We start from the raw sequence: 13,759 nt of genomic DNA, 5'->3' as shown, positions 1-13,759 counted from the left end.
TCCTGAACAAATGAAAAAATATTTGGTAAACTGCAACGTAACATTCAGGGATTCCATCTCTTGATTCACTGCACTAGGAAATCTTTAAAGTGGCAAGTTTCTTCTTCCAAAGCTAACTTTGTATATTATGTATATTATTAAGTTAATTTTTTTTATATTGTGAATTTATTTTAAATAGAGGATACCATTGCATTTGGTTTTATTTAATTATGTATTTTCGGGTGAACTTTTTCTATTTGGGAGTGTGTTAAGTGTGCATTTGCCATGTTTCTCCATTACAATGAAAGCTTTCTCAGGGAAGGGATTATTATTATTTGCTTTGTTTTATGTTATCTTTGGAAAACCTGTGTTGCTTCCCATAATGGAGGACATTAGTGAGATCTGAAGAATAATAAATAAAAATTCCAAACCAAAGTGTTTTGCCTTAATATAGGAAGATCAACTGTAGACTAGGGAGACTACACCACTGGGCCCCACAGGACACCTACTACATAAGACCACTTAGCCAAGACTTTGTTATGTAGCAGATATACCTAAAACATAGAAATAAACACAGGGAGGCAGCCAAAATGAGGAAACAAAGAAACATCTCCAAATAAAAGAAGAAAACTCTAGAGAAAGAACTAAACTAAATGGAGGCAAGCAATCTATTAGACACAGAGTTAAAAAAAACTGGTTATAAAAAAGTTCAATGATTTTAGAACAATTGATATAAAAATAATTAAATATAATCAACAACAGATTAGGTGAAACAGAAATTTGAATCAACAGTTTCAAAGATAAGGTAGCAGAAAAAAAAAAAACAATCAAAACATTAAAAAAAAATTACCCCCTTTTATGCAGAAAAAAAAAGCCCCACATGGATAGTTTGAGGAAGCTCTGGGACAAAATCTAGCATATCAATATGGATACCAGAAGAAGAAAGAACAGAGAGAATAAGGGATTGAAAATGTATTTGAAAAAACAATGACTGAAACATCCTTATCCTGGTGAAGAACTAGACATACATGTCCAGGAAGCACTGAGGGTCCTAAATAAGATTAACTCAAAGAGGTCCACACCAAGGCACATCTTAAGTAAAATGTCAAAGGTTAAAGACAAAGAGAGAATCATAAAAGCATTGAAAGAACAGCAGTTAGTTACCTACAAGGAGCTTCCATAGGATTGTCAATTGATTCCTCAACATAAACTTTGAAGGCCAGAAGAGATTGGCAAGAAATATTCAAAGTGTTAAAAAGCTGAGACCTACAACTAAGATTGCCCTACCCAACATGGCTTTCATTTAGAATTGAAGAGAGATAAAGAGCTTTTTAGACAGAAAAAAAGGACATTTATCACTACCAAACTAGTATTACAAGAAATAATAAAAGGACTTCTTTAAGAGAAAAATAAAATCTCAGAAATATAAATAATGAAATGGCAACAAGTATATACCTATCAGTAATTACTTTAAATGTAAATGGATTAAATGCCCAAATTAAGACAGGGTGGCTGAATAAATTTAAAAAAAAAAGACCCATATATATGTTGCCTACAAAAGACCCACTTCAGATCAAAAGATACATGCAGTCTGAAAATAAAGAGATGGAAAATGATATTTTATGTAAACGAAAATGAAAAAAAGCCAGGGTAGCAATACTTAAATGAGTAAAAATATACTTTAAAATAAAGGCTATAATAAGGGACCAAGAATATTACATGATGATAAAGGACTAAATCCAACAAGAAGATATAACTCATGTGAACATTTACACATCACAAACTAAGGAGCATCTAAATATATAGAGCAAATCTTGACAGATATAAAGGGAGAGATTGACAGTAATACAGTCATAGTATGGGACTTTAATACCCTATTGACATGAATATATAGGTCTTCCAGACAGAAAGTCAACAAGAAAACAGCTGCCTTAAATGCCACCTTACACCAGATTAATTTAATTGATAATTTTAGAACACTACACCCAAAGCAGCAGAATATGTATTCTTTTTGAATGTCCATGGAATATTTTCCTGTACAGACCTTATATTTGGCTACAACACAGGGCTCAATAAATTTAGGATTGAAATCATACCAGGCATCTTCTCCCATCACAATGGTATGAAACTAGAAATCAATAACAAGGAAAAAACTGAAAAACAGAAAACTACATGGAGGCTAAAAATCATGGTAATAAACAATAAATGGCTTAGCAATGCAATTAAGGAAGAAATAAAAAATACCTTGAAAAAAATGATAATGAAAACACAACGACCTCAAATCAATGGGACACAGCCAAAGTAGTTTTAAGAGGGAACTTCATTGTTATACAGGCCCAAACATAGCCAAACAAACAGCTCAAAGAAGAAAGGAACTAAGAAAGATCAGAATGGAAATAAATGAAATAGACTCTAAAAGAACAATATAAAAGATCAATAAAACCAAGAACTGGGTCTTTGAAAAGGTAAATAAAATTGATAAATCTTCAGCCAAATTCATTATGAAAAAAAGAACAAAAATAAATAAAATCAGAAATAAAAAGAAGTGACAATTGACACCACAGAAATACAAAAGATTACAAGAAAATACTCAGAACAATTACATGCCAATAAATTGTATAGCCTGGAAGAAATTTTAAAAAATCCTAGAAAAATACAATCTTTCAAGACTGAAGTAAGAAGAAACAGAAAATCAGAGCAGATTGATAACTACCAATAAAATAGTATAAATAATAATAATTTAAAAAGCCTCCCAACAAACCAAAGTTCTAGATAATAGCTTCACAGTCAAATTTTACAAAACATTTGAAGAATTAATACACATTGTCCTCAAATATTCCAAAAACTTCAATAGGGGAGAAGGCTCTCAAGCTCATTTTAAAGTACAGCATTACCCTAATTTTAAAACTAGGCAAAGACATTATAAAACCATAAAATTATATGGCGATACCCCCTGATTAACATAGATGCAAAAATTTCCAACATAATATTAGCAAACCAAATTCATAAATACATTAAAAAAAGATACTACACCATGATCAAGTGGGATTTATTCCTCGATGCAAGCTGATTCATTATCTGCAAATTAATTAACATGATATACCACATAAAAAAATGAAGGATAAAAATCATATGATCATATCAACAGATGTAGAAAAAGCATTTGACAAAATCCAGCATCCATTTATGATAAAGATTCTCATTCAAGTGGGAACAGAGAGAACACACTTCAACATAATAAAGGCTATTTTTTGACTAATTTACAGCTAACATTAAGTCAAATGGTGAAAAACTAAAAACATTTTCCTTAAAGTCAGGAATAAGACAAAGATATCTATTTTTACCACTCTCATTCAACATAGTATTAGAAATCCTAGTTATAGCAATAAGATAAGAAAAAGAAAAAAGGGCATCTAAATTTGAAAGGGAGAATTAAAACTGTCATTATTTGCAGATAAAATGATTATATATAGATAACCCTAACGAGTCCCCTAGAAAACTATTAAAACTAATAATTAAATTCAGCAAAGTAGTAGGATATAAAATTAATATTCAGAAATCAGATGCATTTTTATATACCAATAACAAATTATCAGACAGTAAAATTAAGAAAACAATCCTATTTATAATTCTACAAAAATGTATGGACTATCTAGGAATAAATTTTACCAAGGAGGTAAAAGATATAACTTCAGAAAAGTATAAGACATTAAAGAAAAAACTTGAAGAAAATACAAATAAATGGTAAGATATAACATGATCGTGGCTAGGAAGAGTTAACATCATTAAAATGTCCATACCACCCAACGCAATCCCTATCAAAATATCAATGAAATTTTTCACAGAACTAGAACAAATAATCCTAAAATTTATATGTATCCATGAAAGACTCCAAATTGCCAAAACAATTTTGAGAAAAAAGAACAAATATGGAGGTATTACACTACCTAATTTTAAACTACACTACAATGTTATAGTAATTAAAACAGCATGGTGCTGGCAGTAAAAACAGAAAAATAGAACAATGGAACAGAACAGAGAGCCCAGGAATAAACCCATGTCTGTATGGTCAATTAAGCTAAGAAAGGAGGTAAGAATATACAATGGAATAAATATACAAAGACAGTCTACTCAATAAATTGTGTTGGGAAAACTGAACAGAAGACACTCAGAATGAAACTAGACCACTTTCTTGCACCATATACATGAATAATCTCAAAATGAATTAAAGACTTAAATGTAAGACATGAAACCATAAAACTCCTAAGAGAAAATATAGGCAGCAAAGTCTCTGACACTGCTTTTAGTAATATTGGTTTGGAAATGCCTCCTCAGGTAAGAGAAACAGAAGAAAAAAGAAACAACTGGGACTACATCAAACTAAAAAGTTTTTGCACAGGAAAGGAAACAATTAACAAAACAAAAAAACAATCTGTTGAAAGAAAAAAAGATATTCACCATTCAATAAGGGGTTGATATTCAAAATATATAGCAGGACTTCGTACAACTTAACACCAAAAAGACAAACAATTCAATTAAAAAATGAACAGAGCACCTGAATATACATTTTTTCCAAAGAGGACATATAGGTGGCCAATGGACGTATGAAAAGATGCTCAATGTTGCTAATCATCAGAGAAATGCAAAGTGAAACCACCATGAGATATCCTCTCACACCTGTTGGAGCTGTCATCAAAAAAAAAAAAAAATCAAGAAATAACAAGTGTTGGCGAGAATGTGGAAAAAAGGGAACCCACTTGCACTGTTAGTGAGATTGTAAATTGTTGTGCCCACTATGAAAACAGTATGAAGTTTCCTTAAACGATTAAAAATAGAACTACTTTATGAAGCAACAATTCCATTTTTGGACATTTACTTTTAAAAAATCCAAAATGCGAATTCAAAAAGTTATGCATCATATGTTTATTGCATCATCGTTTGCAATAGCCAAGATATGGAAACAACCTATATGTCCATCAATAAACAATTGGGTAAAAAAGATGTTGTACATATATACAGTCAAACATATTCAGCCATAAAAAGGAATGAAATCTTACCATTTGTGACAATATGGATGGTCCTAGAGTATATTATGCTAAGTGATATGTTAGATAAAGACAAATATCATATGATTTCACTTATATGTGTAATATAAACAACAAAATAAATGAGTCGACAAAACAGAAATAAACTCATAGATAGAGAATAACTTGATAGTCACCATATGGAAGTGGGTATAGGTAATAAAAGTGAGAGAATTAAGTATAAGTGGGCAGTTACAAAGTAGTCAGATGAATGTAAAGTACAACCTGGGGAATATCTTCAATAATAATGTAATAACTATGTATGGTGTCTGGAGGTACTATACTTAATGGGGGATTATTTTTTAAGTTCTATAACTATCTAACAACTATGTTGTACTCCTGAAACTAATACTATATTGAATATCAATTGTAATTGAAAAATAAAAAATGAAAAATAAATAAGTAAAAATACATATATATATATAATATATATATATATACATATGTGTATATATATATAAATGAGGAGAGAGCCTGAAGTGACATTTCTCCAAAGAACATGGCCAATGAACATGTGAACAGATACTCAGCATCACCAATCATTTGGGAAATACAAATTAATACCACAATGAGATTTTACTTTACACCTGTCAGAATGGCTATCAATAAATCAACAAACAAGTGTTGGCAAGGATGTGGAGAAAAGAGAACACTTGTGCACTGTTTGGTGAGACTGAAAGTTGGTACAGCCATTATAGGAAACAGTATGGATGTGCCAAAAAATTAAAAATAGAACTACCATAGATAATCCAGCAATCCCACTTTGGTTTTTGTCCCAACAAATCGAAAATACTAATTCGAAAAGACATATGCACCTCTATGTTTACTGCAGCATTATTTACAATAGGCGAAATATGAAAGGTTCCTAAGTGTCCATCAATAGAAAAAGAAGTAGTACATATATTTAATGGAATATTATTCAGCCATAAAAAAGGAATGACATCCTGCCATTTGCAATAACATGGCTGGAGTTAGAGGGTATTATGCTAAGTGAAATAAGTCAGATAGCAAAAGACCATATAATTTCACTTATATGTGGAATTTCAAAAACAAGTAAATGGACAAACAAAATAGGAACAACCTCATAGATACAGAGGACCTTTTGGTAGTTGCCAGATGGGAGGGGAGTTGGGTGAAAAATAAAAAGGGATTAAGATGTACAAACTAACAGTTGTAAAAACAGTCATGGGATGTAAAGTACAAAATAGGGAATATAGTGAATAACATTTTAATAAGTATACATGGTGTCAAATGTGTACCAAATTGATAAGTGATAAGGGTTATCACTGCATAAGTGTAAATGTCTAATTATTGTGTCATACACCTGAAACTAATATAATATTGTATGTCACCTGTACTTGATAAATTTAAAATACATAAATAAAATAGTAAGTACACTAAAAAAAAGGGATTATATCCCAATGCAATTGTATCAAAAAGAATAAAATACCTTGGAAGTGAAAGACATATACACTGAAACTAGAAGACAGTGATAAAAAAAACTGAAGAAGACACAAATAAATGGAAAGTTATTCTATGGTCATGGATTGAAAGAATTAATATTGTTAAAGTGTCCAAACTACTCAACAAAATCTACAGAGACAATGCAATCTCTATCAAAATTGCTATGATATTTTTCATAGAATAGAACAAACTATTCTAAAATTTGTATGCTACTACAAAAAACCCCAAAGCTAAAATAATCTTGAGAAAGAAGAATAAAGCTAGAGGCTTCGTGGTGCCTAATTTCAAACTATATTGCATAGCTATTGTAACGGTATAGTACTGGCATAAAAATAGACACATAGACCAATGGGATAGGACAGAGAACCCAGAAATAAACCCACACATATATGGTTAATTAATTTATAACAAGAACATACAATGGGAAAAGGACAGTTTTTTCAATAAATGTTGAGAATACTGGAGAGCCACATGCAAAAGAATAAACCTGGACAACTATCTTACACAACACACAAGAATTAATTCAAAATGTATTAAAGACTCAAATGTAATACTTTAAACTGTAAAACTCCTAGAAGAAAACGTAAAAAGTAATCTCCTTGACATTGATTGGTCTTGGCAATGATTTTTTGGCTCTGACTCCAAAAGAAAAGGCAACAAAAGCAAAAATAAACAAGTGGGACTACATCAAGCCAAGAAACTTCTGCACAGGAAAGGAAACCGTAAACAAAATGAGAAGATAACCTACATCATGGAAGAAAATATTTGCAAAACATATAACTGATATGAAGTTAATGTCCAAAATACATAAAAACTCATATAACTTAATAGCAAAACTCCCCAAATAGGACAGAAGAGCTGAACAGATGTTTTACAAAGAAGACATAAAAATGGTCAAAAAGTGCATAAAAGAATGCTCTACATCACTGATTATCAGGGAATGCAAATCAAAACCACAATGAGATATCATCTAACACCTGGTAGGATTTCTATTATCAAAAAGACAGGAAATAACAAGTGTTGTCAAGGATGTGAGAAAAGGGAACCCTCATGCACTGTTGATGATAATTTAAATAGGTGGAGCCACTATAGAAAATAGCATGAAGTTTCTTCAGAAAATTAAAATTGAAACTACCATATGTTCCACCAATTTTACTACTAGGTATTTATCTGAACAAAGCAAAACTAACTCAAAAATATATATGTACTCTATGTACATTGCAGCATTATTTACAATAGCAAGATATGAAAACAAACTAAGTGTCCATAGATGGATACATGGATAAAAAAATGTGTCATATATACACAATGGAATTTAGCCAAAAAATAAAATAAACTGTTGCTATTTGTGACAACATGTATGAACTTATGCTAAGTGAAATAAGACAGAGAGACAAATACTATATGATCTCACTTGTATATGGACTCTAAAGAGAAAAAAAAAAAGACAAACTCAATAGATACAGAGATTTGTGGTTGTCAGAGGCAGGAGATAGGGGATAGGCAAAACTGGGTAAAGCAAATTAAAAGGTACAAACTTCTACTTATAAATAAACAAGTCATGAGGATGGAATACACATGTATACAATATATATGGTGACCATAGTTAATAATACTGTTTTGCATATTTGGATGTTGCTAATATTTGTTAATAACATTTAATAGTTGCTAAATCTTAAAAATCCTGTTCACACATAAAAAGCATTTTTGGGGACTATATATGGTGATGAAGGTTAACTATACTTATTGTGGTGATCATTTCCTAATATATGCAAATATCGAATCGTTATATTGTATACCTCAACAAATATAATGCTGTATGACAATTATACCTCAAAAAAATTTTTTTCTGTACCTTTATTTTTTTCCCCATATGCATCTTATAGCAATCCAGATGGTAACAAAATTTTGCTAACAAAACAAACTGAAATAAGGTAATCAATTTTATTTTACATTTGAAAATCAAGTCTATCCTTATCTTTCTATATTAATAGAGATAGGGAGGTGAGAGAGAGAATGAGAGAGAGAGAGAGAGAGAGAGAGAGAGAGAGAGAGAGAGAGAGAGCGCAAGAGAAAGAGACAGAAAAGAGAGAGGAGCACAAGTGAGCAGATAGGCATTTAGTGTGGACTATTCTGTTTTGGCTGACATTTAAAATACTAGCTTCCTTTCTAAGACCAATTGAATTTAAAAATAAAATTTCTGTATTTATTTAAATAAAGAATTGAATTATTTGTTAAACTAAAAAACTAAGGCAGTATTTAAATATATTAAAGTAGCTTCTACATGCAAGGTATTACCTAAGTTTTAGGTAGAAACTTCTTGAGTTTTAAGATTATTTTGAATTAAAGTCTTTTGAATCTTATCTAGCTTCTCTCTAAACCAAAAAATTTATTTACCAGTTTCTTCCTCTTTCATGTACCATGAGGAAAAATTCAAGAGGAAAAGAAAAATATTTAAGTACTGGGGGTCCTATCTCTTAGTTCACTGCTCTCACTTTTCTCACTAGATTAATCACAATCTTTCTTTTGTTTTCTCTTTCCTCACAAGAAAGAACAAATATTTCTTGAACTGGAAAGATTAAGATATTTTTGCTCCTTTTTCTATTCAGGAGGGATTACCTTGTGAAAGTGTCATTTCCTTCGGGAATAGTAGTCTTGGATACCCTTCCTTTTTGAGGGCACAGAGATGTCTGTTGGATTTAAAATTTTCCATATATTTATTACCTTTCTAGTTATTCATTTAACAGCCTTGTCTGATGGGTTTCTTTGAAAAATGAGTTCAAACAGAGATTAAAGTTACAAAATATAAGCTTTTAAAAGCATCGCAAAACAAAAAGTAGATTAAAATTTTTAAAATTGCTGCCATTCTTTATCATGACATTTAAAAAATTTAACCACCTAATGGCAAATGGCATTGTAAAATAAACCATACAGAAAAAAAAAAGAAAACACACAGGTATAATTTTTGCTTTTTAAAAATATTAAATCAAAAAAGACAAATTGACTGATGCAGCCAAATTCAAACTTAATCACACCATAAAATCAAGCATAAAATAAAGGCACATGTGATATTCTTTTACACTCTCATTTTTATGTCCAGAAGTCTGTGCTTTGTGTTGGTCTTCCCTGCTAGGAGGAATCATTTTTAGGTAAATTAGTACTTACCATCACCTTTGTCAGGGATGATTGTAACCCGAGTCTTTGGGAACTCTGATCCAATTCTTCCACCCATGGGCATGCTCAAAAGGACATGGAATGTTTCCTCCTCTTCATACAAAGAGTCATCAATAACAACAATCCGACACACTTTCTCACACTCATCTTTGTCAAAGCGGATAACACTGGTGTGGTCCTCAGGCCTGGATATGTAATCGGAATAGGAAAGCACTGATGTTGGCACAGTTCCACTTGCCGTTCCTCGAAGCAGAGAAAACCCAAAAGGTATTTATGAGAAACATTTTACAAAGATATTTTCAGAAACAATCATTTTCACATGCAGTATTTTAATGGTCAATTAATATCTATGAATACCCCTGAAAATTGCAATAGCACCTGTATACCGTTCTAGCATCATGAGTCAGCTTCATAATGGTCTCAACCATATGGCAAATATTACATTTCAAGTGTTTTATCATCTACATTCTGTCAGTGGTCTTTTAGAACAACATGATATTACAAAATATTAGTTCCTACTATTCAAATTCTTACTGTGTGCAGTGAAGTGCCAAGCATTTTATACACATTGCCTCAGTAATTCTCTCAAGCACTCTATTGGGTTTCATGCATTTGGTAACTGGGATTTACAGAAATTAAACCGCTTGCTCTGAAGTCTGAAATTTAAATCACTATTTTCTACTACCCTTCAATTCGCATACATTAATGGAAATTTTAAAGATTGTCAGCTCAGATCTCAATAATGTATATGACTTTTACTTTTGCATTTTTAGAAAATTTTCCTGTTTTCTAGAAAGGTGTTTAGCACATTAATGAATATCATGTATTAATTTTAATTTTGTATTACAAACAATCACCCTTCAGGGGATGCTCACCCATGAGCAAAGACAAGTATTTTGAAATTTGACTGAGATGAGTTTCAAACGAGTTTGAAATTAGTTTATTTCCTTGGGTATCTATTTCTTTGCCCCTACTTTTTTCTTTTCATTTTTTTTTTTTTTTTTTTTTTTTTTTTTTTTTTTTTAACAATTACTCCCTTCTAGTTGAGCAGGCCTGGACAGGGGAGGAGGCTTCAATTTCTTGCAATCCAGAAAGCATTGACAATTAGAATAAGCAGCTAAGTGAATCAGAAATGTTTTTGGTAAGTGGCAGCAGGGTCCTTCCAGGTCTTCTTTAGAGGGGTCCTCGAAGGTATCATAGTGAAGCAAAACCTCTGGATCAATGCTTTTTTTCTCCTTGTGAAAATTATAATAATAGATTATATCACTCATGACATAATGTTATGTCTCTAACATGTTAATGAAGCTTATTTATATCTTTGGGGGACATTTTAGTTTAGTTTGTTTGCAAATGAGGTACCTTGTTGTGTATAACAGATCACCATCAACTCCTGGCTCACATCTCCACTTCTCCTGATGGGAATGAACAGTTCACCAACATCTTCTTTGATGAAGTATTCAGACTGGGGAATAAATACACTTGATTCTAAGGAGAAAACACAATCACAGCCACTGAGCTTCTTATCTCTGAAACAATTTTATGCAAATTAAAATTGTTCTAATGATTGATTCCTCACCTCCCACCTTGCATATTCTTTTAGAATAACACAGTATGAGGGGAAGGAGGAAGAAGAGTGGAGAAGAAGTAGTTATAAAACATGCAGGCTCTGGGCCAACGAATTCTTAACCTAGAAATAAAACCCAACATTGCTTTTATCTCCAGTAATGGCTCTCTTCTAATTAATACGTGCTGTGGATACGTTCCTTTACAACCAATTTTGTTCTCTTGGTACAAATCAACACCTTTTAATTGAGTAGTCAAATTTTAGATGTGAAGAGACCTCAGAAGTCATCTTTGTCCCACCTCTTACTTTACAGATGAAGAAACTCAGACTCATAGAGTTGAACATATTTTTCAAGGAGTCTTCCTGATAAGTCAAGAATAAAACTCAGAGCCTGTAATGTCTACTATATTTGTTCTTTTTACTTAAAATGTATTCCTTTTGAATGATTGATGGTTAAAACATAATATTAATGCATTATTCAACATGTTTTTTTTGTTTGTAGATTTTTAAATAACAGTTCCTTTAGAATTTATAAATGTTTTTTATCAGCCATAAGGAACAAATCTGTGGTTTCCTATCTCTCCTAGAGGAATAACAATAACACATAGTACATAACATTATATTTATATGTTTCAGTGATTCATTTTTAAGGTATTTTAAAGGTACACTAAATAATAAAAAGTAGTATAAATTATTGAAAAATCACAGTTCAATGTAAAACTATGTTTAGTTCGATAAAACATTTAATTCAATCATTTGATATGATAATCCTCAAACAGATACTTTGCCTGTAGTCTGTTTCACTGAAAGTTTCATATACACATAGAAAATACTTCATGGGTATTTTTAAAACAGTAAGTCACACTGCTTCTGATCATTATAAAATACTACTGCAATAGAGAACACAGCCCTTGAGGTCCATGTTCCATCCTTTTCCACCCTACCTTGTGCCCCTGGAACTAATTAATGTGAACCACATCAAAGGTTTCCCTCGTGCTCTGGTTGAGTCAGCCAAAGAAGAACACAGCAGGGCTCAGAGGGCTGTGCAAGAGTTGAATAAGGTCAGCATTCATTCTCCTGGTTCTCCTTGGGGTTCCCCTTTGCACAGCCCCATGCAAAGGTCATAGTGTCTCCTGGATACCCTAGCTGACTCTCTGGATTCAGCTAACTTCTTCTTCCCTTACCCCTCAGGCCTAGAGGAAGTCTATGGTAATCTATACAGAATGGTACTGACATAAAAAAAAAGAAGAAGAAGAAGACCATCTTCTTACGTTGTATACAAGAATAGACTCAAAATGGATTAAAGACTTAAATGTAAGATCTGAAACCATATAACTTCTAGAAGAAAACATAGACAGTAAACTCTTTGATATTGCTAAAAGCAATTTCTTTTTGGCTATATCTCCTTGGGCAAGGAAAACAAAAGAAAAAAATAAACAAATGGGAATACATAAAACTAAAAAGGTTTTGTACAACAAAGGAAACTATCAACAAAACAAAAAAGACAGCTGACTGATTGGGAGAAGATATTTGCTAATGATACACCTGGAGGTTTTGTAATCCTTACCCTCACTTTTGTAAATAGTATGTTAAAAATTCTTAAGTTACTCATTTTGAGTGAAACATTTGTTTTCTTCTGGGGCTCTGACTGATACACCAATTTAAAAAATGGCACCATTAAAATGGTGGATATAAGATTTTGTAACTAATCATTTATTTATCAAACATTGACTGGGCAACTACTTGCAAGAAAGGGATATAAAAGTAAACAAAATTCCTGTTTTACTTTTATAGTAGAGAGGAGGAAAAAAATAAACAAAAAACAATAAAATATATCATATGTTAAGAAGGGCCAAATGATTTGAAGAAAATAGTGTGCTGAGGGAAACAAGGCAGGGCTGAGGTAGGGTATATACCATGAGTGTTATGTAGAAAATTCATGGAAAGTATCTCTATTTAGTTATTTGATCCAAGGTTGAGACACTCTATGTGAATAACTCAGAGAAGAGAATTCCAGGCAAACAGATGAATAAGTGAAAAGGGCCTCAGGTCAGCTTGTGCTAGGTGTGTACAGGGAACAGTCAGGGGGCTAATGTGGTTTGAATAAATTGGGCAAGGAGGAGGGGGTAGGACATGAGATCAAAAAAGTGAGTGGTGGGCAGGTCACCTGGAACTTTCAGAACCATTGGAAAGACTTTGTATTTTACGTAAAGAAAGAAATTGTGGAAATAAAGACCACCCAATAGGATGAAAACAAGCAAAGGATATTTATTCAGTTTGCTGTAGTAAGGAAGTCAGCCATCATTACTTGTATTTAGCAGAGACTCCAAGGCAGATGGAGGAGAGAAAAAGCTTTGAGTGGAATAAAGGGAAAGCTGCAACTACGTTCTGAATACAAGCTGTTGGTATGGGGAAGCTGTAGGTGAGCTAACTAAAAGTAAAGCATTTTTTAAAAATATTATTTTTAAATTACAATTGATATTCAATATTATTT

At 31.9% G+C, this 13,759-nt stretch overlaps 1 protein-coding gene across 3 annotated transcripts in view; it reads right to left on the bottom strand.

The window, feature by feature from the left end:
* The window catches only part of FREM2 (FRAS1 related extracellular matrix 2), a 209,317-nt gene that overhangs the window by 108,314 nt on the left and 87,244 nt on the right, over positions 1 to 13,759 (bottom strand). For all 3 annotated transcript variants that reach the window (XM_016161361.2, XM_016161362.2, XM_016161363.2), the window contains 2 exons: positions 11,061 to 11,186; positions 9,693 to 9,944 (listed from right to left, as the gene is read on the bottom strand). In XM_016161361.2, coding sequence (XP_016016847.2) covers positions 9,693 to 9,944; positions 11,061 to 11,186 — 378 coding nt within the window. The remainder of the gene's footprint in view (positions 1 to 9,692; positions 9,945 to 11,060; positions 11,187 to 13,759) is intronic.

This window comes from Rousettus aegyptiacus, unplaced genomic scaffold (genome assembly GCF_014176215.1).
Source record: "Rousettus aegyptiacus isolate mRouAeg1 unplaced genomic scaffold, mRouAeg1.p scaffold_m13_p_11, whole genome shotgun sequence".
Classification (NCBI taxonomy): domain Eukaryota; kingdom Metazoa; phylum Chordata; class Mammalia; order Chiroptera; family Pteropodidae; genus Rousettus; species Rousettus aegyptiacus.
Note: the sequence above shows the minus strand (reverse complement) of the source record. Positions and strands in the feature narration are given on the sequence as shown.